The 24,535-nt window shown below is 40.7% G+C and overlaps 1 protein-coding gene across 1 annotated transcript in view; it reads right to left on the bottom strand.

Annotated features, from left to right (window-relative positions):
* Nucleotides 1-231: 231 nt before the first annotated feature.
* MET (MET proto-oncogene, receptor tyrosine kinase) overlaps nucleotides 232-24,535 on the bottom strand; it is a 70,887-nt gene continuing 46,583 nt past the window's right edge. Inside the window, exons 10-20 of the mRNA XM_005146070.4 lie at nucleotides 22,892-23,110; nucleotides 16,714-16,860; nucleotides 14,614-14,770; nucleotides 13,660-13,800; nucleotides 11,062-11,292; nucleotides 8,619-8,699; nucleotides 7,825-8,006; nucleotides 6,139-6,248; nucleotides 3,746-3,911; nucleotides 2,705-2,841; nucleotides 232-2,578 (exon numbers count right to left, since the gene is read on the bottom strand). Of these exons, the coding sequence (XP_005146127.2) occupies nucleotides 2,368-2,578; nucleotides 2,705-2,841; nucleotides 3,746-3,911; nucleotides 6,139-6,248; nucleotides 7,825-8,006; nucleotides 8,619-8,699; nucleotides 11,062-11,292; nucleotides 13,660-13,800; nucleotides 14,614-14,770; nucleotides 16,714-16,860; nucleotides 22,892-23,110 (1,782 nt within the window). The 3' untranslated portion in view covers nucleotides 232-2,367. The remainder of the gene's footprint in view (nucleotides 2,579-2,704; nucleotides 2,842-3,745; nucleotides 3,912-6,138; nucleotides 6,249-7,824; nucleotides 8,007-8,618; nucleotides 8,700-11,061; nucleotides 11,293-13,659; nucleotides 13,801-14,613; nucleotides 14,771-16,713; nucleotides 16,861-22,891; nucleotides 23,111-24,535) is intronic.

The following is a 24,535-nucleotide window of genomic DNA, read 5'->3' as shown; positions in this document are numbered from 1 at the left end:
CTATTCAGACTATGCCATAGTTGTTCACAACAAATATTCTGCACCCTCCTCTTATCTATTAATGGGTAGGAGGTTGATGAAACATGTGTTGGATTTATTGGTACGCTCTTCATAGTATGTTTCTGAGTTGTTTCCTTCCTTATACAGGTCGTTCTTCCCTTGTCACTCAGAAAAAGCATATGGACTTTTATCAGCTTAACAGACAAATGTTAGCAGTAATTACAGCACTCAAAGCGTAAAGTATTCCAACTTTAATAACATGTTTATTAGGTCATAACAACAACTATAAACATAAGTACCATTCAGCTCTTTGCAGATATATGAACTTACTAACATCAAATCTTTACCAGAATCACGTATTCTTACAGGTGTCCCAGACACAACATTAACTTTATAAATAGTAAAAATGTCCTCTATTTCACATTGCATCGTTCCTCAAGCATTTATATACAAGTTTGGAGTATTTACCCCAAATCTATGTGTCATAAACTTCCTTAGCTGTTTTAACAACCATAGAGATGATTTTTCTTTTGCCTGCAGCAAAGCCTTTTGTCCTTGAGCAACCTACAATTAGTATTGCTCTCAGCAGATACAAAAGTTCGTTTCTGAAACGAAGGTGGTGATGAAACACAATACAGTATTATCTGCTCATAGTTTGCCTACACACTCTGCCCTCATTATAAGTCCTTCAGTTGTAACACTGTCTCCCACGAACAATATATCTCCCTTATATCACTTCTGTATCTGCACTACCTCTCTCTGAAGAGCTTAACCTGGTTGGCTCACAGCAACAGAGACGTTATACTTAGGGTGGAGTGTGTTTGCAGTCAGTTCTTTTCCTTTTTAATATTTACACAGTAATATTTTCTTAAGGTTGCTACAATTTATGAATCATGTATGTTGACATACATTTTCTGAAATGTTCACAGTGCAGTATTTTGTGGCCTAACCAAACTTTGTAAATGTCATTAAAAATAAACTTTTTTTTTTTAAATATAAAAATAGAATACTTTATGTGTTTACACCAACAAACCCAGTTCTATCCTATACTCAACAAGCTATACAGTAGTATGCACAGAATTCCACAGGAACAGAAATGACATGTGATGCTTGCCCTAGAGCTATAGTACTCTTTCCTAATGGATGAAAGTTTTATTTACTATCTCTTATCAAAGTTCTTTCTCTGGTCATAATGTAGAAATGAACGCAGGCATCCTAATTCGCTGGGTTGTGTGATCCAAGGAGAGGCTGGGTCTTGTTTTGGTCAGTATTCTCAGGTCGATTGGGCTGGCACAAAGAAGTTATCAGCATTCCTGCTATGGCAGTGTTTTCTGAAGTCAGGGCTGGCTGCAGCACCTCCACTCTTTAGTCACTTCTGGCAGCAGCTCCACCCAAGGATAGGTGGCAGAGCTTCAGCTGCTGCCATCTGACTCACCCAACAGCAGCTCCGTAAGGTTGCCAGCCTGCCTGTCTCCTCTTCCTCGCTAGAATAATGCAGCCTGAATTACTGCATCCCAGGGATTAGCACTGAATATGGATGGCTTCAAGTTTTTATTCTCAGAGAGTAGATGATTCTGTATTGCAAGGAATGAAGGCTTTGCATTTTTCAGTGAGAGATCTGTCGATATAGGCTGTTTGATTCAAAACAGTGGCTGAATGCTGGAATGAAGTTGACACTGGAATGCTTTAAGCTAGATGATTTTCCCTTCATTTTATGTACCGTCTAACTACTCCAGAGGACTGGCAAGGCTGGCATACTTATTTTACTGCACACCATTTTCTGATATTGATTTCTATTGGACATTAACCATGAGATTGGCTCTCCTGGTTGCCTGTGTTCTAAGAAACCTTGTTGATGTAGTGCAAAAATCCAAAGTTTGGACTGTGCAGGAGGAAAATACATTTTAAATTCTTGCCACTTTCATTGTTTGTCTTAGCCTTTTGTGTGAAAACCATTTCTGCACTGCTCATTAACTTAAAGTACATGCACAGTAACAGTCCTTCCACCCGTACTGACTGGTATTCTACCTTCTCCTTCATGGCATTAATGATAATCTTTGTTCTTGGGTCTGAGCACACATTAATGAGAGCCAGTGGGAACTAACACTGGATAGTAGCACACAACGTTTCCATTTGGTAAATTGATGCAATTGTCCAAATGCTTGGAAACTACTGTGATAGTTTATAGAATCCCATAGCCTTAAACAACCTGATATCACGTTCTTGTACTAGTGCAACTTGGGCAACAACATAAACATGTGCAACAGTGTTCTCACAAAGACCGGGCAGTAAAAACAAGTGGACAAAATGTTTTGCTTTTTGTTCATACAACTAAGAAGGGATTTTCCTCTATTTCAGACCTACCCATCATGTGTCAACATCCATATCTGTGTTGTCTTGTGATGATAGAAGAGAAGGGTAGGGCGCAACGCACTTCACGTTGACATAAGTAGCATTGACGTGAACATAGTGTTCCCCAAGAAAAGTGGAGAAGATAGTTGATATTTTTGAAACAAGTTCAGAAAATGCTGGACGCATCTCAGGTTTGGGATGCCAGCACTTCAGCATGACTTCATACCTGCCATTCAAATAAAAGAAGTGTTTAATTATGAAATCATGTAAAAAGGAAAGAAATAAACCCTTTTTCTCCCCACAGTCTCACTTCCTGCAACATCAGAATCAGCTTTGCTAACTGTTTACTTACAGTGGGTCGGGGCAGTATTCAGGTTGCAGCAGCCTTCTTCCTTGTAGTAAGTAAACAGTTATATCAAAAGAATTTACATCAGGATAAGGTGGTGCCCCTCTTGTCATAAGTTCCCATAACAAGACACCAAAGGACCACTAAGAAAACAAAGAAATAAATAGTAAGTTATAGGGTTGGAGGGCTTTACATTCCACTTCTAGAAGATGGTTTGACAGATTTAAGCATTCAAATGCATGGATTTTCCCTTTGAAAAGTTATTTTACTGCATTCAGCTTTCTTTTAAGTGGGCTAATAAATGCTGTGGGGACTTGAGGAGCCACTTAAAGTACAGCCAGAGAATCTCAGCTAAGTAAATGAAAGAAAATAAAAGCCTATAGGCCAGCTACTTAGCTGGTATAAATTGGCAGACCTCATTTGAGGTTAATGGAGCTCTGCCAATTTACATGAGCTGATGATCTGACTAACCCTGTGTAAATACATACTGAAGAGAATATTCATGGTGAAAATTCTACGCAGCACAGGCTAATTTGGATCTGTATTGAAAGGAGAGCTGAAATACAGAGTGATCCAGCCAACTAATGACTTCATCTTATAATTTTTTCTTCATAAATGGCCAGGTAATACTTGAGATTGCTGTAGGCAGTCAGTAAGTATTTATAAAGTAAATAGAGTCTTTTTGAGAACTATTAAATTTCACGAATCTCAAAGTTAACCTGTTCTGTCAAGCTTTCCAGAGCCCCTCCTATAGCAGGGTTCAGCTCCAACTTGGCTCTTTGGAATGTCCTTAATTTCCCTGGAGTGGAATTAAACTCTTGATTCTTTCCTGAGCTGTAACAGATAATCAAGTCAACAACTTGTTGCTTTGTGATTGGTGCAAATACCCTTTTGGGATGTTGGAAAGTTTTCTTATTCTTATGTGAACTAAAGTTATATTCATATATACATTTTGGTTTGGAGTTAGTTCATTCATTAAATACTAGAGAGATGCCTCAGGCCAAGTAAGAGAAATTAATAGGTGATACAAATAAGTTTGTACTTTACCACATCTGACTTTGTTGTGAACTTCTGAGTTTGTAAACTTTCTAAAGCCATCCATTTCACTGGCAGTTTAGCACCTGTTTTATTGTGCACACTGTAGTATTCTTTATCATAGACATCTCGAGCAAGACCAAAATCAGCAACCTTGACAGTGAATTTTTCATCCAACCTAGAGAAATGACAAAAAGTATTATCTGCGACTGAGCAGGCAAGAGTTACAGTGATGGTGGATTATAATGATTTGCATTTTTGAGACAGTGACTTTGGATCTATTAACTGATGTAACAGTGAAATAAAAAGTACAGTGAAGTATATTTGACACCCATTTAACACAGTGAATGAATGCAGGAAATTACAGCTATTGCTTTCATAATATAATTTGAATTCCAGTTCTTCTAAAACAATTACTTTGTATAAATTTTTTTTTGCTAATAGCCTATACATCCTGTTTGAGTCTACATCATTTCTTCCTCTATTGTTTTATCTTCTGTATCCTTAGAAACCTCTTATCTCCAAGACAAGGTGCCACCCATCCTATTTACTCTCAGTTTTGATAAGGAAGGACCCATCGTCATCTCCATGACTGCCCATATATAATAATGTGGTTCTGTAACTAAGGATGTGTTTGGTGTCTGTACTGGGAAAGAATGGTGCATAAGGAAAGTTCTGCTGCTGTTAGACCTCAGCCACACCAGAAGATCTCCGTAGCCCTGCTCCTCCTAAGCTTGGTGTCTGTCCTGGTGAGTGTTATCATTGTCAGAAAACAGTCAGAGCATGGGTCTTGGCATGCTTAAGCCTATCCTTCATTGTAGTTGAAGACCTAGCCACAGCAAACACTCACACTGGGGCTTTTATATAGAATCACACAATCACAGGGTGACGTTGGAAGGGACCTCTGAAGATCATCTAATTCACCACCACCTCCCTTGCTTAAAACAGGTATTTATACACATGGGTAAGATCACCCTGAGCCTTCTCCAGGCTAAACAATTCTGTCTCTCTCAGCCTCTACATGGCATTTCTTGAACTTATGAGGCTTCTGCCTGGACAACTCTCTGATCTGCTGAAGTCCCTCTGAATGGCACACAACCATCTCCTGTATTTACTGACATAATAACCAAACCAGTACCAATGAAGGGAGTCAGAGGGAACTTTGATGGGTCAACAGGGGACAATACATGCCACAACAGCTTCCTGCACCTCTTCCAAGATAGTGGAATAGAGTCAAGAGTCCACAGGGATTGCATTTGCATCCTGGCTTCCTTTCTGATGGATATCACTACTGTGGCCACTGGGAAATGAGGGTCTTCAGCCCCACACCTTCTGCTCACATGGCAGCAGCTCTCCAGGCTCTGAAGTGCTGAGCCATTTACAAGTACAAAAGCAGCCATTCAGCTGGCCGCGTGAAACATCCTGACAGCTGTTCCCTCCTCACCCAAGGAAGAGACAGTAGGCCAGAGGGAATGTCCTGTTGCTACTCATTGGACTTTGATCAGATGAACCAGGACTTTTTTTATCCAGTAACCCAATTCCTTTCTTCTTAGGAAACCTGAAAATCGTGTTCCTTGTGGCTTTTTTCCTCCCTTAAAAAAACAGCAGCTGGAAGAAAACATTCTTTTTCAGAGGCTGTTCAGCTGCACAAGTGTGCACCCTTTGAAAACAGAGTAAGAAATTTGATGTCACAGGTAAATAACCTTTCTGCAGATAGAGTTCCAGATTATGATGGGCTAAAAATAAACTAATGTTTAATCCTGTACCTCATTAATTCACAGCATAGGTGTGAATTAGCATAATAGTATCAGCGCCTCCTGTATCAGTTAGTCTGTATGTGAACTAACTGTCTGGCTACCCAGACACCAGTAAGATTCTTTGCACGCTCTGATTTTTTAATGTTGTGTGTGTAGTTGAGCTGAAGGAGGCTCATACTTATGTAATGAAAGACTGCTGTCAAGAGGTCTCACTGGTGTTTTCTTTGTGATCCTGGTTTTCTCACAAAGTTCCTGTGTTCCTCTCCCTCCTTCTAGGTGTGGCAGCAGAGACGTGCTGCTTCTGAGGAGGTTGGGTGGAAGCACAGCAAGTTGAGACAACCACAGTTTAACTTCCCTTAGGAGATGCCTTTTAAACTCTCTCACCAATGATTTTGAGAGGCTACACTTTCACCTCAGCTTTTCTTATTTCCCACACTCAAAAAAAGCTTATGTGTAAGAAGCGAGCCCTCAGCAAGCTGAGTAGCTCATCAGTATGCAAGACAAACATCAGTATAATTACGGAAAAATGAAAAAAACCACCCTGTTTTGACTAAAAAAGCAGAATCCTGAAAACTTTCATTTATCTCATCTCACTGTCTTGCACAGAAGAGTGTGATAATGTGGCTGGAATTGGATGTTTATACTTACATACAGTTTCTTGCTGCCAAGTCTCTATGGACAAACTTTTTGCTTGCAAGGTATTTCATCCCTTTTGCTACCTGAAGGCCAAATCCAATTAAATCTTTTACTGTTGGGTTCTGTAAAACACAAACATTTGTGATATAATGAATGCAGAAAGCCAAGGAGCAGACTGTTTTTTGCTGTGACGCTCAGGTTTTGACACACCTATCTTGCCACCAGAATGATCAAGACAGGTTGGCGCTTGTAGGAAAACTGGTGTAAATTTAGGTAAAATTCTCACCTCCAGTGAGTAAACAAATTTAAGAAACGAAAGAACCTGACAGACTCCAGAAGTGTGGAGTTTGTAGCATAAGCAGCATGACCTGAGCTGGGAAGTGGAACAGTATGATGAAACCTCAGCATCACAGCTGATACACAAAACTCACATTTGTGAGCTTGTAGTAATAGCGTGTAACTCAGTAGAAGGTGCTAACTATGAGCATGGCACTCATCAACCTGAAATGATCAAGCAAGGAGAGAGTCCTATTTGGTGCAAAATAAGTGCAAGCTGTCATCAGTATAATACCATGGAAAAGGTAGAAGAGACCTTAGCAGCTACCAGAAGAAGATTTTCCACTAAGATTGGCAACTCTTTCTGCTGGTCTATAAGAGACCTTACTAAAAATGTTAAGTATCAAAAGAAGTATAAATATAAACATCGAATTCTTGTATACAGCAGCACGAATTGTTTTGTAATAGTAAGGTCCCACTGGCTTTTGTGTTGTTGGCATTGCTCCATATAATTTTCTTCTCTGTAACAATCCGGCTCAACTGTGGTCATTGTTATATGTATTTCAGAAAGGTCCATGGCGCTGTTGGCTGAGAAGGGCCCTGGTGCTTGTAGAATGAAGGAAGCTCAAAAGCAAAGAGGCCCCTCCCTCAGAAAGTTTAACTCACCCAATAATGTGTAAGATGCATTTTGTTTTTAAATGTGTCCTGGCTATTGTTGACTACTATTGTGATGGGGCAAATTCCTGCTGTTTCAGAAATCACTTTCTATTGTCCTAGCACTGTGAAATGAGTAAAATTCTACAGCATAAAGTGGGCTTACACTATCTGAGGCAAGACCTGTGGTCTCATACTTGAGAGAAAGCACTGAGGCACATTTGGGAAATCTGCAGTCTTTCAATAGAATCAGGGAAAACCTCTGACAATACAATATTTGTAGTTTGAGCAACAATTGTTGGTTTTTTTTAAGATAAAAAATAAAAATATTGATAATAGCAGGACTGTGACACTAGCTGGACATAGAGATCCCTCACCTAGGAGCTGGAAGAGCAGATGGTGACAACTGGCACAGCTGTGCTGAAGTCAACAGAGATACGCCAGTTTAAACCAGCAGATGGTTGGGCCCCTTGACTTAGATTTCATAAACACATTTGTTTATAAAGGGGCTTATGGATGGGAAATGAGAAATAGTTATTGCTGATAATTTCTGGGAAACATTCTAGAGAGGAATTTGAGGGGGAAGGGAAGGAGTGGCAGCACCGTGGTCAGGCTCGGTGCCAACCTAAGCAAGTGCCAAAGGTTAAGGTGTAGTAACAGCAGCAAGTTATGGACGTAATGTAATTATCAGAGCTTATAACCTGTGGTGCTGGAGCAGGGCATGGCTAGGCTCGCATTACCATTTGGGAGACATCACTATGTACTTACATGAGTTTCATTCCTAATGAAGTTTCGAAGATCTCCATGTTTCATGTATGGAAGAACAACCAAGGGGGATCCTTCATTGGGCAAACAGATGCCCAGAAGAGATAGAACGTTGGGATGAGTGAAATCTTTCATTATTATTCCTTCTTTCAGAAACTGAGCTACTTCTTCCAGGTCTGTTATCCCTGAGAAATCCAGTAATGAGTTAATTAAGAGAAACCCAAACAAACTATATTTCATTTCTGTACAGCATGTCATTGCATAACAAAGTGATAATGAGAAGCTACAAACATGCTCCCCACCGCCTGCATTACAGTGAGGTTATGTACATTGGTTTTCTTACAGTGACCAAATACAGTTTGTTGGAGATTTTAATTCTGTTTCTCCTTTTCTTATTATGAATTATTTAGAATTGAATAACAACACTTGAGTAAAGCCTTTAATAAAAGTTATTATAGTATTTTCCTGGTTTTCCAGCAGCTTCGCCCACTCTTTAGCAATTTAATGTCCAAAACCAAATCTTCAGTAGTCAGTAGAATAAAAAATGACACTGCTTTTCCCTCATTCTCCTGTGTCCTTTTCTTTGTAGAGGAAATATATGGGCATTTTGTTTGATGTACAAACACATACCAATGCCTTGTGGTAAATTGAGGATACTGAAATTGCTTTGGAGATAAATCTGATCCAGCTGCAACTAAGAATCTTTATTTGTGAAAGTACAGTTCACAGTAATAATTAGTTCACCCTGGTTACCTTTGGAATTATGATAATGTCTCACTATTAAACATGCAACTCACTGTTCAGTGACTTCACAGCACAATGAATTTTCCTGCCATCGTTATCCAGCAATGTCCCATGGTACACACACCCAAAATGTCCTGTATAAAAAATGAGCAAGATTTAATAAGTAAAATTAGCTTTCTTGTATTTTCCACTGGGTAGCAATTATGCTTTAAGAAAGTGATCACACTCTGTTTCTGTCCAGTTCCCAACACTTGTAATGTATACTTCATAACTAACGCATAAAACTACCATTACATAAAACCATCATTACATAAAATGAAAATGCTATTTGCAGCATAATTGGCATTTCTTAACCTAGATACAGAGTATAAATACTGACAAGGCTGGCGCCACAACTGCTTCGTGTTCTTGTAATGACTATGCACACAAAAACCGTGCCAATCCATTCCCACCGTACTCTCTTGTGAAATACATGTCAAAGCAGGGCACTGGGAGGCAGAAGCATGCTGTTAGGAGCTGACCTGACCACTGGATTGGTGATTCCCAGTGATCTGTAAGCCCATGCTAAGCGGTGACTGGATTGTACAGCCTTGATGCATCATCAGTAGAAAGTTGCATAAAAAGGGTCACTGTGGGCTTACATTTTCTCAGGCCTTGCTATTCCATGGAAAATGTTAAGTGCTAAACATGGTGTGTTGGCCATGAACAGGCTGGGAGTTGCTCTCCTGATCACAGACTGATCACATCACTAGGCAGCAGTCTTTGGTCTCTGCTATGGTGTAGTTCTGACTGTAAAATGTCACTAAAAAATGATGAGTTAAAAAAATTTGCCTTCTTTCTCACAGTCTAAGCAGTGAAATAAATTGCCAGGGACATAGAAATCCTTCCTGATCCCATGCTTTCCTGCCAAGCAAATGGGGTAGTCTAAAGACACCTACTATGTGGATACCTGCTATGAGAAGTCAGGTGGATCTCTCTGGAAACAGAGAACTTCAAGATCCAAGCATGTGCATTCATTTATCCAAATCAAATAATGGTGGCTTTCCTTCAGAGCTGTACTATGTACAGGATACTTTAAAAATACCAATATTTGCAGTTAGAACGCAAAATAGGTTTTAGTCAACTGTGAGTTCTGCAGAGAACAAGACTATCTGATTAATTCTACTAGTTTCCAGTCATAAGTGCTGGTCAGAGCTCAGCTGGCTTTGATTTTGGCTTGGGATAAAATTAATACAAAGTTTGTTTTATAAAAGCAACTAAAATCTCATCAGACCACAGATTGTTTGGAGCCTGGGCACAAATCCTACAGCTTGGATTGGGTGTGTCTAAAATATGTTTGGGTTTAGCCCATTTCTAGTTATGGAGGAGAACTGAAAATGGTTAATAATATTGGTGTCATTCCTGATATTTTTCAGCACTTAAAAAATGGGAAATTACTTGGACTTCTCTAAAACAAGAAAGAAAAGAAAAAGGCCCACCCTTACTATGGGGATGATGAAGTGTAATACATGGAAGGGAAACACACAGACTGTTTGTTTAATTTGTGCCTATTTTCTTGCAGAAAAGGCATTAAGAATATAATTTATAGCCAGTGTTTTATCAGCATTCTGATACTTGACAAGAGACCCCTCATGCATGATTTGCAGAAGTACTGAAAATCCAGTTTCTATTTGGCTTGCTAATAGGTACTTGATAGCACAAGTTTAACAAATGCTCCTAAAAGAAATACTGGGTTGGACTATGAAAGAAGGAGAGAACCTGGTTACGGAGAGGGATAGCAACGATAGGAGAAATTCAGGAAAATAAGAGACTCGCTATATCAGGGACAAAACTAATGGGAAGTGAATCAGGAACTATGCACCACTACAGCTGGGATAAGAGAGAAATGAGGGGGAACAGAGAGCTTTTGGTGGGAGGAAACAAACAGCAAATTCCTCAGAGCTGGGGGAAACTTGTGGAGGGAAAAGCCTGTATCACCTGGCCCATGGGGACATTTACTGACTGCACTAGGGCCTGCAGTTTTCTGTGTTGTGTCCTGCAGCTCTCAGGCTCTGAGTTTAAGTCACTGGTGGCCCTGCCTCAGCATCCCTTGCTGCTTAGGTGTGTTCTTTAGGCTTGTGCAGTATTCTGCAGCATCCTCACTCCTGCAGCTGCAGCCTCAGGGATCAGAAGCCCTGGCTGAGCTTTTCTGTAGCCTTGAAAGGGATGAGAGTGAGGCAGCAGATGGGGAACCAGCGAGTCTCTGAGTTTAAAGGAGCCCCATCAATTGCCAGCCTCCTCCCTCCCTCTGGTGTCTTCTCCAACTGACGAAATTCACAACCCTTCATCTGACTTCACAGTACAGCCCCTTGGCACCTCCCCACCCCCATGCAGTGTATGGGATACAGTGCTGTAAGAGGTAAAAATCTCAGTGTAGAAACCTTACGCAGAAGGGTTTGTAATGAATGAGAGTGCAAAAAGAACAGCAGTTTGCCCGGTCAGAGTTGCAGCACCTACCTCTTCCTATTACTTCGCTGAAGTGCACAAGCAGGCTGTCAGCACCAATAACCACATGCTGCACTTCTTTGACCAGGTCAGGATTTAAGGCACTGATGTCAATGTGGACACTGGTCTGGAGAAGTGGACTGGCTAAATCTGAGTCCCCACTAGACAGGATTGGGGAGAGGTCAGAGTGAGGATACTGGGTGGGTCTGCACGATCCATTCTGAGACATGCTTGGAAACTGATCTGCAAGATGAACGAAAACCGTTATAATCCTTTCAGACTTCTCCTTGGAAAATGAAGAGGTTTATTGCATTGGTAAGCAAAGTTCCAGTTTATCAGTTTGGAAGTGGCTTGGCTTTGCGGAAGTTTTGGTCACAAAGGGAAAATGAAAATATGTATTGCTAAGCTGCCAAACTCCAGGAAAACCGTGTCAGTAGAAACTTATGCTTGTCTCAGCTCTACTTTTGTGAAAGCAAATGGCAAAACTTCCACTTTTCTGAGGGGATGGAAGGAAGCCTTGTCACTTCTTGCCAAGTGTAGGTTAAAGCATTTCTAGTAATTGGGAGTAACATGGAAAAATGACAGCAATATGGCAGGAGGAAGTAGTGAACATGAAACTTTTCACTAGTGTCATGTTCTAAGTTGGTAGGGAACTTTACATGTCATTAAGGTTTTCAAACTGCTGGTGACTAGCTATATTTATCCAATGGTAAATATTCAACCAGGGAAATGCCTAGAGGTGATTCATATCCTGTAACTGCTGAAGATAATACAGTTGGTGCTACTCATGAAAATAACATGAGCCAGCTGATTCAAAATAGCAGAAATTAAAATGTATCAGTCAAGCAAGGAGTATTTCTTGAGAAAATTATTTTTATCAACAGCACGTTGTTCAGGTACTTTAAATTGCTTTTGTTTAAAAGATTTTCTTCTAGTATTTTGCATAATAGAATCAAGAACTAAGTTTAATTTACACCAATTTCATTCTGGAAGGATTCCAGTGGAGTCAATCAGCGGAATCTAGCCCAGAATCAAAAGGAAAAAAGGGGAATACATTTAACAACAGAAAATATCAGATATTTTATCACAAAAAGCTGTACACATATTTTGTATATTTATGTATAAAACTTAGGAAATTTTCATATAGTGGCTATTAGCACTCCAGCTGCTGAGAAAAACTCAGTGCTGCTTTATCTAGAAGCAAAAATACGCTCTCTTACATTTACAAAGCCACATTTATGTCACCAAGGGCAAGTACCTATTTAATGACAGTAAAATATCCTAGCCATGGTTCTGAAATAATTTTTACAGCTGCTGCATGTACATTCGCATGTTTTCTAATGTTCCTGTCATTTTATTCTTTGACAGTAATTAATGTAAACATTCTTACAGAAACATTAACTGAATGCATCTCCTTCTTGGGTGTGCTCTCTGCTATGCTTTGCCAGTGCACAGTGGTCCCAGAACCACTGCAGATTTACCTTCCACCAAGTCTCTTTGCATAGTTTTGTCTCATGCACCACTTTCCCTTCTAACCAGTGGCACACTGAAAAAACTTCCATCAAGAAACTTCCTGTGTAAGCTGACAGCAGCAATTAAGGAATCATAGAGGAAGCTGAGAATGGGCCTGGCTTTCAGACAACTCCACAACTGGTGATTGCAAAGGTGGAATAAGGATTTGGAGTGATTTCTAGTGAATTGTATACAGCAGCACCTGAAACAGCACAAGACTATGCCTATACCAATGCTAACAAATACCTGTGATATCTCAAATATTACAATATGGTCACTCCTATTAGTTGAAGACTCTTTAATAGTAATCACAGAACATGGTCTCCATATGTCTAAAGGACATGTTCAGCCTGAAGTGGCATGATCAGTGTAGCAGAGTGCTCTTATGGAGAATACCCACTCTAAAATGGTGTTACACGGCACAAAAATATGTTCAGCACAGGGTTCTTCTTCCCTCACACCCACAGGCCTGAAAATGAACAGTGTGTTTTCTGAGACTGGCATCTCAGCACACATGGACTTCACTCAATTTGTTGCAGCTTTCACATCCCTTTAGATTTATTTTTAAAATTGACATTTTCGTGCCATACAATATACCATTCTATAGGAGAGGCATGCGCAGAAGAATATCAGCCTACAAAGCTCCATGTCCCCTGCTGACAGAACTGCTTTCTAATGACTGTATGAAGTCACTGAGACACACTGAGCCTACAGCCACTCTTTGCTACCCTTAAAATTGCTTTTATTCAGAGTGGATTTGTGCATAGTGTGGTGGACCTCATGACAACACAAAATCATTAAATCCACTAGCTCCTAATAAATTTTGAAGCATACTTACAGTGACTTTTTACTAATAGTATTTTATTTATTCCTTCAACCTGAGTAAGAGAAAAATCCTTTGTATCTTAATCTTGGGAAGCACCTGAGAAGCTCAGTTCAAATAGCAAGCTCCTGAACACATGGCAGTCCCGAACAATGCAGGCACAGACAAAACAGATGAGAAACTGAAATTCATTGGTCAAAATATCTACCATCTGAAGACATACAAAAAGCAAGATGTATAAAACACCATCCATAGGATTCAGAATAGCAGCGTACCTTCTAGAAACGTCGATCTGTAGTCTACAGATTCACTTGAAACCATTTCTGTGGTTGGACTTACACTCCTTGCGCTCACCAGCCTGTCCAGGTGAGGGGTGTGTACTCTGCCGTCATAGCGCACTAGGTCACTTCCCAGATCTGAAGGGAGAGGAGTAAGAAATATTAGAAAACCCTTATGTTTACTGTGTGTCAACATTCACTTAGGTATTTATTTAAGTTTACATGTTCTGCTCTGCTGGGAAGGGGGTTGGATTCTTGTGGAAGCAGATATGTGCAGGACCTGAAATTGTGCTATTTGTACAGCACAAGATTTGCTGTAATTTGTGTTAACCCCCCAGTCTTGGCCAAACTGGAAATTCCAAGAGAGCATTGAAGCCTCTGGTGTTTGCTTCATGATCTGATTGGGATAGTGCATCAGAACAAACCCTGGTCTCCAGCTTTCCTGCTCCTCCACTCTTGTGTAGTGCAGCACTTCCCACTGGAAAGAAACCCAGACATGGGGGCCAGAGAGAAGGCACACTCTGACCAAGTTCCTGATTTGGGTGAACCGGGGACCAGGATGCCACAGTGCACTGCATCTTACACAACTTATGCACAGCCTGGAGGACTACAAGACAACCTGATGAAGCTGAAGTACTCGTGATTCCACACATGTCATTTACTCATTCCCTCTCCCAGGGCTGATTGATGAAGAGAAGTTACTAAGTTTTCTTAATAGGTCAGAGTTCTTCCCAAATCCTTCTCCTTCAGGCATAGTGTGTGGCCCTTCACCCAGTTTGGGCAAGAGCCAAGGGCTGAAATGCAAGTAAACATTGGACTTGATTGTGAAACCTCTGCTGACAGGTTACAACAGGGCATTGTATGGCAGTTGAGCAAAGCATAAATTGATGTCAGTTTTTAAAATCTAAGATATAATAACAGAATTATTTGATGGAATTGACTATGATGGACCTTTTATTTGTTTCTTCTTCCTTCTCCAGATGAAAATCACCAAAAAGATAAATATTAAAGCTGATGTAGAAACTAGTCCAGCAATTAGTCCTGTGAAATTCTGATCTTGCTGGATCAGCACCTTTCCGATAACTGTTGACAAAACTTCTTGCTTCCACTGAAAAGAAAAAACAACAAAGAAAAAATAGCATAATAGTATGATGATTTCAAAAGACAAGAACTAGATTATTAGTACTAAAGTAAGAGATTGTATGTCCCATATGCATTAAATCCTGAATTTGTGACACTGTGCTACGATGAGACACTGTGAGTGGAGAAATTGCTATATTGGTGTATGTGAATGCAGATTTACATTTTGATGATTCATCACTTGTCTTCAAGAGCTCTGGTAGTGACACAGCCATATACGTGCTACACCACACACACGGCATGCACACATGCACGCACTCTGGATAACAGTTTTCCACTGTTGCTTGTTAATTCAAAATGCTAAATTCATACTTTAACTCAAGTGGTGCATGGAAACGTATAGGCCTATGGATATATGAGCTGAGATGTATGTTTAGAAAAGCAGCCCAAATGTCTTTAGTATGTGTCCTTCTGGCATAAGTACGCTGTAACATCAAACTCTCTGTTGACAGCGTGCCTGCATTTTAGTTCCCAAGGTCACGTGAGCCTGTCCCTTGCCAGCTTCTCGCCTGCTGACAGTTTAAAGGAACAAAACAAAACAAACAAGAAAAAACACCAAAAACCAACAACCAAACAAACACCAAGCAGCTAACAGGGAAAAACTGTTTCAGGTCACACGGTGCTAGCTCAGTCAGTTGGAATGCATTTGGCCATCTTTTCTCTTCCTCCTGTGGAATTCATTCCTCTGGGTACTGTAATGATGGATTTGCCCGTCAAAAGAGCAAATTTTCTTCTTTGCTGGGCAGACTGCAATTTCTGAGGCTTCTTGCCAGTAAACAAGCAGAAACCTTACTTAACCCCTTTATGCTGTGTTCTTTTCTGCATACAGAATACATGTCACATATCTTTTCTAGAGGTTAAGAAAATCTCACATCATAACACTGATTTAATTTAGTGCCAGTCCTGGCTGCATATGTAAAAATATGAACAGGTACAGAATGCAACATGTGCACAAGTATTTTATGAAACTAGGAATCTACAGGTTCAGGAAACAGATACACTATTAACTGTACTAATAAAGCAAATCAGTTATTGCTGTTTCCTTAGACTGCAGTAGCACTTAGGAATACCATTCACAGCCATCAATAGGATGGAATATTATCCTGTTGAGATGAATGCCATAAAGACATAGGAAAAATAGATGGTCCCTGCTTCAAATTACTCACATAGACTTTAATCCTAATCATGCTTACAGGACTGGTAAAGTCTCCACTGTTTTCAGTGAATCAGAGCCCATGATCAGCGAATTTCATAACTTGAAGGTAATCCCATTCTGCTGTGATTTTCCTTTAATTTTATACTTAAAAAAATACAAAGATACGGAAGGATTTGTGTCTTATTCTAGGAATCAGAAGGTTGAAACCGACATTTAAATTTGCGGTAGCACTCTGAATGACTCTAGTGAGACCACCTTTAGAACAACAGTGGAACTCAAACATTTGTCCTAAGTGTCTGAGCCTTACTAAAACAATTGCAGTGAAATCAAAAAAGCAGACAAAAAATTATTTAAGAAAGGGTCTGCTCCTCTTGATTGCAGTAGAATTTTTTGCTGAAAAAAGAGTTTGTGAGCTCCACAGTAAACCTCCATTACAGCTTCCTGTTCTTCCCCATATGTTTCTTCTTGTGTTTGGATTAATAACTACCATTTTATTTCTGTGCTTAGTTTAGGTCCTACTTTACACCTAAGGGTCCAGGATGTCTCTATACAAACAGGTAATAACAACAACGAAGATAATTTCCTTTAAAGTAGTCAATAATATTTGTATTTCCATCCCAAACACCCCAAACAGGGATAGAGATATCTTTGAAAACAGGCTTAGGCTTGAATATAAAGTTTTTAGGTTCAATAATGACATTGAGAATGATAATAAAAATGGCATTAATAGCTCATGTGTGCTGTAGCTGCCTCACCTCTATATTTAGCTCACTGTTGGATTTCAGGAGATCGCTGGGAACTGTACACAGAATTGATTCTGATTGCAGGAGGAGGTTTTCGCAGCTTTTATTTCCAACTTTTAGCACCTCTCCTTTAACAGCTTCTGAGTCAATATAATTTCCCTTGGAAAAAAAAATCAATTTCATATTACATAACCATCTCATAAAAGTTAAGGAGAAGTCCTTTTATTACTTTGGAAAATGTTTTTAATGGAAAAGCATTTGTGGAATGAAAGACTAATGCAAATTTACATTGTCCTGTCAATATGCAGGTATCATGTTTTTTCATGTAAATAGAAGTTTGACAGACAGGCCAGAGAGGGATGATAAAGTTTGTGGATAAAATCTGCTGTCACTAATATTCATACAGCCCATAGAGACTCCTAAAGATGCAAATGGCTAAGAGACAAATCCTCTTGGTCTCCCAAAAAATTGGCATTATATTATCCACAAACTAAAGGCATGTCAAACATTTTGCTTTGCAAGTGGTTATGGTAGCAGGAGTGAAGCTTTCAAAAAGAACTAATAAATTATAATCAGAAAAATGCAAAAATCTGTTAAAATAACATTCACAGATCAAAAAGGAACAAACCATGGTAAAGATGACAGCATGAAGAGTGCAATCTCTACTCAGAAAACCTGCTTTCACATCCCAGACTTGGATGAAATATTCCTTCTGCTAGTGTCCAAAAACCAAGTTCAGGATCACAGCAGAGAAGAGATTCAGAGCAGCCCTGTGGAGAAGGACTTGGGGGTGTTGGTTGATGAGAAAATGAACATGAGCCAGCTTCAGTGTGCGCTCACAGCCCAGAAATCCAACCGTATCCTGGGCTGCATCAAAAGGAACGTGACCAGCAGGTCGAAGGAGGTGATCCTGCCTCTCTACTCTGCTCTCGTGAGACCTCACTTGGAGTACTGTGTGCAGTTCTGGTGTCTTCAACATAAAAAGGACATGGAACTGTTAGAACAAGTGCAGAGGAGGGCCACAAAGATGATCAGGGGACTGGAGCACCTCCCATATGAAGATAGGCTGAGAAAGTTGGGGCTGTTCAGCCTGGAGAAGGCTGTGTGGAGACCTCAGAGCAGCCTTCCAGTGTCTGAAGGCGGATTATAAGGATGCTGGTGAGGGACTCTTCATTGGGAACTGGTAGGACAAGGGGTATTGGGTTAAAACTTAAAGAGGGGAAGTTTAGATTGGATATAAGGAAGAAGTTCTTTACTGTGAGGATGGTGAGGCACTGGAATGGGTTACCCAAGGAAGCTGTGAATGCTCCATCCCTAGTGGTATTCAAGGCCATGTTGGACAGAGTCTTGGGTGACATGGTTTAGTGTGTGGTGTCCCTGCCCATGGCAGAGGGGTTGGAACTAGATGATCTTATGGTCCTTTCCAACCCTAACTATTCTATGAGTCTATAACTGTATAATCTTTTGTGTTGAAGTGTGCATCAGGATTTAAGAAGAGGTTCTACCCCCTATGCAGGCTAGCTTAAGATGAAACAACAGGCATAGTAAGCATGATTAAAAGGGAAAAGGGAGGATGCGGAATTACACTGATACAGGCTGTTTATGAGAGCTGGATCTGAGAGTTTTTCATGACAAGGGAGAAAGGCATCACGTCTAACACTGCTTTGACACCCGATACACTGGAAACAAGAATCCCATTCTGAGGGGCAAAACAAAGCTTACTTTGGCATATGTTTTAGGTTTGCTGCAGAATCTGACTGAACCCTGGGAAAATTTTAATAAACACACAGGAGAGCCAGTTTAATGTCCTATTTTGACAGGAAAAGCCACACCCCAGGTAAATGCTTTTAATTGCTAGTTAAAAAAAGGTCAGTTTTGCATTCTGTTTTTTGCCTACTTGAAGCCATTCTGTTTGGTGTTAATTAAGTAAATATTCAATGGGAATGGGCCAGGGAGCGTGTGATTGACTGCTTATTGCTTATCAGTATGGAGGCTTGCTGCAGATTGTGAGCCACTCATGTTCAACTCTTTCCTTTGAATCTTGTACCTCAGAAGACTTGAATATGAGTTTCCATCTTCAGGATAAATGGGGTAAGTGGCTTCTTTTTCTTCTACACCAAATCTTAGATTTTTTTCTCCACCAAAGATGATACTTACACAAAGGTGAAGAAAATTATACTGATGTTTCCTAAGGTGGTCCTTAGCCAGTTACAGTAAAGGTAATAGCTTTTACTTATTATCACTACCAATATATTACCATTAATATAGTATAGTTTCAAACACATTAACTATAATATAAATATATGAAGAGTTTCAAAACTTGTTGAGCAGTGGTTTTGCTCTGACCACAAAATTTACCTACAATTTTAAGAAAAGGAGGAAACTGGCTCCTGTGAGAACTGGGAAACAGTATTTCCTATTTTTAAATGCATATTACTCCCTTCTTGCTGGGCAATGCCCTTGATCGCAAGCTGGTGAAGCTCATTGCTGGACTTAGTAGCTGTTGCAAACCAAACTGGTATATCAACTATCTCACAACTTTAGCAAGACTGGAATAATTTGAGTGAAAGTCTACAAGCAGTAGAAAGGACGACAAACCAAGGTGTGGCAATCTGAGGTGGGTGTAAGGAGAATTTGTGAGTTTCCTAAGCAGAGTGGGTTGACTTTGGGAGAATAAGGAGTTACCACAGCTGCAGAGCTTCCTCTTTAGCTTGCTCTGAAGCTGTTTCTTTCCTTATTTATTTGTTTGGGTTTTTTTCACAGCTAGGACACATTGGGATGTCAGCAGTCCAGCCTGCAGGTCTGGGTCAGTGGTTCACGTGGGAGGCATCAAGTAGAGACTGTCCTTTTTAGCAGACTTAGACCTTCAGTCATTACCAGCAGCAAAACACCAAACTTCTGCCCTGAGAGCTTCCTATATTGGTAGGAGATGGGAGTGCTTCCGAAGTGCTGTTTTCATGGTGTTGAAGCAGAGAAGTGCTTCAAGCTACTCTGCCATGACCCCTCTGACTGGGGCATTGTGGGCACTGAGCGACTTCGAAGACCCACATGCTTGGCAGAGGATGACAGTGATGATGTGGGACCTTGAGAGATTCTGTAGTGTGGAAGACAAAAAGGCTGGCACTGAAGAGAAGACGGGCTGGCATTCAGAGCACACAGTGCCCAGTGTTTTACATGGAAGACTTAATGTTTTCCTGTGTGTAACGTTTTCTTACAAAATCATCTTACAGTGATCAGGGGAAACCAAACAGAACCTTTCAATCGGTACCCGCTGTCATTTGATGGAAGCCAGATATGTCACACTACATTAGTCTGATTGAAAAACTTGTGATAAAAGCTCCTCCGCCCCTCTGAAACTAATTAAGAAAAAGATAAAAGAACTTTGGTTTGGTGGAACAGACTGCTCACTGAAGCAAGCTGCCATTTAATTTCATGCTGAGCTTGCTTAATTACTGCACAAAACATAACCATGAGGCATGTAAACTTGTGTGTGTGTGTGTTTCTGAATGCGGGAATGGGACAAGGGAAAAGTGTTGCCAATATGGCTTGTAATGACCTTTTGGCCCGATTATAATTTCTGAAAGTCGCCTCACTGTTTTGATAGAAGCATCCCACTATAGCTAATTCTATTTAGATGAAGATGTTAAATTGGTGCTTGTTCATGCTTTGTTCTAGGAGACCAGCTTTCACTAATGTTATTATCCAGTTGGTTGCTGGGATGTAACCAGGGCATTAGGTTTAGGTTGACATCTGCCTTGAGTCCCATGACTACAGTTGACATCAATACTACAAAATTGTGTCTTTGGTCAGTTGTCAGTGGGACAGTCCTCTGCTAGCCCTTCTCATCTGAATGGCTTCTTCCCAGTGATACACAGCACTAGGGAATTCCCTTTAGGAAGATGAAATGTTCAAGAGTAAAAGAAAGAAGAGAGTTAAAAAATCAACTGATTTTTAACCCTCAGTCTCTGGGAAGACTATGGAGCAAGTCCTCATGGAAGCATTTCCAAGCACAGGAAGGACAAGCATGTGACTGGGGACAGCCGGCACAGATTTCTGAAGGGTGGGTTTTGCCTGAGCAGCCTGATTGCCTTCTATGTGGAGATGACTGGCTCTGTAGATGAAAGGAGAGCACTGGACAATGTTTACCTTGATTTTAGAAAGGTTTGCGACACAGTCTCTCCTAGCAAGGCGAAACAAATTTGTATGACATGGACTGGATGGATGGGCTCTAAGGTGAATGAAAAACTGACTAGCCATCAGCTCAGATCTTAGAAGCCTAAAAACTGGCATTCATAAATGGCTGATACTGGAACCAGTACCACTTCAATTATTTATTGACAACCTGGACAAAGGGACAGGATGTACTGTCCTTGCACTCTCAGATGACACCAGATCTAGGAAAATGACTGATATACTGGACCACAAGGTGAAATAAGGCAGCAGAATGCCATTTTAATGATGAAGGCTTCTACATACTTTAGCAATAGCAAAGCTGGTAGATTGAAAGTGACTGCTCTCCTCTGCTCAGCACTTGCAAGGCCACACCTGGAGAACTGTGTTGAGTTTTGAACCTCACAGAACAAGAGAGAGTGACAAACTGGATGAAGTACAGCAGAGGGCCACTAAGCTAGGAAGGGAGCTGAGACACAGGGTGCACAATGCAAAGCTAGCAGAGCTGGGTTTCTTAAAGCTGTAAAATCTCAACTCCTCGAGATTGTCAAAACTCATCTAGACAAGGCCACAAAGGCAACCTGACTTAGTTTTTAACTTGGGCCTGTTTTGAGCAAGGGGTGTTAACCTATAAAGACCTCCAGAGGATCCTTCCAGTGTATGTTATTCTATGATTCGTCTCAAATTAGTTCTCTTTCCAACTGGTTGATATACATGACCTGGAAAATACTGGAATACACTGCTGTCACTGCACAGAGGCACTGAGCCATGCAGCAGCTGTGTATTCCCAGCTCTCCATTGACCTGCACATCAGAACTCTTTCTAGTGTTTCTTTAAAACTGAACAAGAGGATTGCTCTGCATTGAGCAAGGAGTGATTGTACGGCCAAGAGTTCCAAGCAGAAAAAAAGAAAGGGAAAAAGAAAAATCAGACTGATCATTCTTTGGAATTTGCTCAAAGAACTTTGTGGAAATAGATAAATATTCAGAGAGTTTGCCTGAAATGCAGGATGGCTGACAGCAGCTCTGAAGTAATCCCCTGTGACTTCCTGGGGCATCTTAAAGACCTCAGAGCTTCAAGATTTCATGACTCTCACAGGGGAAAAGAGTTTTGGCTTACAGAACTATGGAAGAGCTACAGGAAGAGATGACCTCAGCGTTATGACTGATACTGTTCTGTAAAGCATTTTTTATAGGTCATATACTATATAAATTATAGATACTCTATATAAAATACATGTACATAATAATAGATTTTCATAAACATTTACTGTAGATTAGAAATACCTGTGTTTATACTCTTTCTGTTTGATACTCCAACTCACAAAAGCACTAGATTTGAAGAAACTGGACTCCCACAGAATGTATTTATTTTTCCCCACAGCACTGTTTTAGAGAGCAGCCTGTGCCTGTGAGGGCCCCGAATTCTTAAGACATTTCTCAGAGCCATGTAGGCTATTCTCAATGGTCTCTTAAGAGGCACTTAGCATCAGATTTGCATTTTTCATGGATCTGTAAATATTTAGGCTACAGTGGTGACTGATCTTCCTAAGTGACTCTGTGCACAGGCCATAGTTCCCTTCAACTCTAGTGACCCAAAGCCACTGGCCAGTTTCTAAAGGCAACTCCATGTCTTTCATGAGGAAGGACACAAACCCATGGGACAGAGAGCCGTGACTCACACTCAGACCACACACTTCATGTTCTCACCTGCTGGCCATGTTCAATCCTCTACTGGTGACGCAGCCCATCGCAACCAGAAGCTGAGGCAGCATGGTCCTCCCATGAGGATAAGGAAGGCCCCTCTCCCACCCCAACTGATGCCAACAACCACCCTGGTATATATCTTTGTTTTCAGCTCTACATCTTTAAAGCTGTGAGAGCTGGGGGTTCGAGTGAACGCAGTACTAACATGCTGCTCTCTCTGCCCTTTCCTCCTTGGAGCATCTCTTATTTCATCAAAATGTCTGTTCCATGCTATGCTGCTGAATAATTGAAAAACTTACTTCAACATTTCTTACCTTAATTTCCAGAACGTTATGGTTGCCTCTTGAGATGAACACTGGCTTTTCAAAATGCTTAAATACAGGATTATTTACATAGTCAAAATCAAAGTACAAAGAGCTGACACCATCAAAAATAAAGAACACTTTGGTTACAAAGGGTGGTTGGAGATTGAAGGCTTTCAGTGAAGGAGTTGTACAGCAGATTATCTCTGAGCTGGAGCGGTGGCTACATGGCTAGAAGAAAGAAAGAAAGAGGTAATTGCAGTATGTACGTGCATAGGAAGTCACCAATGAACATAACTGTTCTTTAACAATGGACATATATATTGAGAAAATAAACAGCAGAGGTCTTGTTCTTCTTTGACCAAAGCAAAATCCTGATCAGTGCTACATGGCATTTATTTAGAGCTGGGAGAAAAGTATAAAAACTTCATGTCAATGGTGTTTGCACTCTTGTTGAGGAAATGTTCAAGTAAACAAACTTCCTGGCCTGATTGTTCACAGCACTTTTAAAGTAAATATTTTGCAGATAATTAATGGAAAATGATTTCCAAAGCCAAGAACCATCAGGAGGCTAGCCTGGTGTACTGAGCAGCCATAATTCAGCTTACCCAGCCTATGTCAGAGTGACTGAGACATGGATTGCTCTTCCTTTTTTGCTACTAAAGCAAGAACAAGGGACCAGAGGAGAAGGTAAATACAGGGCCAATGAATACGTGTGAAATACAAGAAAACAGAAGTAAAGCAATGTTTTCTGACAGTGTAACTAAGTCACTATGATTCTGGAAAGGCACTACGACCTCTGTGAGAAAGCACTTTAAAGCCAAAACCACCATGGGATGCTGGGTCATGAAAGCTCAGCAAAGTGTATCTGTAAGGCCCCAGACATGTGGCATTTAGTACTCAGGTACACAGGTGTCATGCAAGTCCCTCGTGGAGTGTTGACTGCTTCACACTGCATCTCAGACCAGTGGGGATGAGATGTTTGCCCCTTACTGCAGTGCAGGAGCTGCCTGACAACAGGCATGAAGCCACGCTTGCCCCACATTCTGCTGTTAGTCCTCATGAGGGCCTGCTCTGGAGGTGCTTTCTGGGGCAAACTGTTGACCATGTCTGGCCAAGGTGCTTTCTTCTACCCCATACCACCTTGTCACAGGGCTCATGAGACAGACAAGATGGACCCAGGTCCTTCCTACAGGATTGCTGTGTTGCAAGTTAGGACAGAGGGGATTTGCAGGCAGCTTCACCTGAGGCTGAGTTTGGGCAGTTTGCAGGGATAATAAGGATTCTTGCAAATGGGATTCAAGAAGCTTGCATCCAGACACTTGTGTTGCAGTTGTCTAAACTACCTTTATAGTCAACTGAAGGAAAGAGGCTCACCTAGAGTGGGATTCATCTAATCCATTTTAGACAACAGCTTCAATTAGATTAACAGTACTCTAGAAGGGTCAGCTTTCTGCCTTGACTGTGAAGATTTCTATATAACTAATTTGATTATAATGTCAACAGCACATCTACAAGCACCGATGGGAGGCACGGTGGGTGCTGGGTAGCATCACGCAAACCGCAGTGCCTTGTTCGTGACTGCACTATTTACTCCCTTCTCTGTGCCTCCCTTTCCTGATGCCTACCGTGGATATGGTTGAAGGACTCAGGCAC

This window comes from Melopsittacus undulatus, chromosome 5 (assembly GCF_012275295.1).
Source record: "Melopsittacus undulatus isolate bMelUnd1 chromosome 5, bMelUnd1.mat.Z, whole genome shotgun sequence".
Classification (NCBI taxonomy): domain Eukaryota; kingdom Metazoa; phylum Chordata; class Aves; order Psittaciformes; family Psittaculidae; genus Melopsittacus; species Melopsittacus undulatus.
This window is presented reverse-complemented; position numbering and strand designations above follow the sequence as displayed.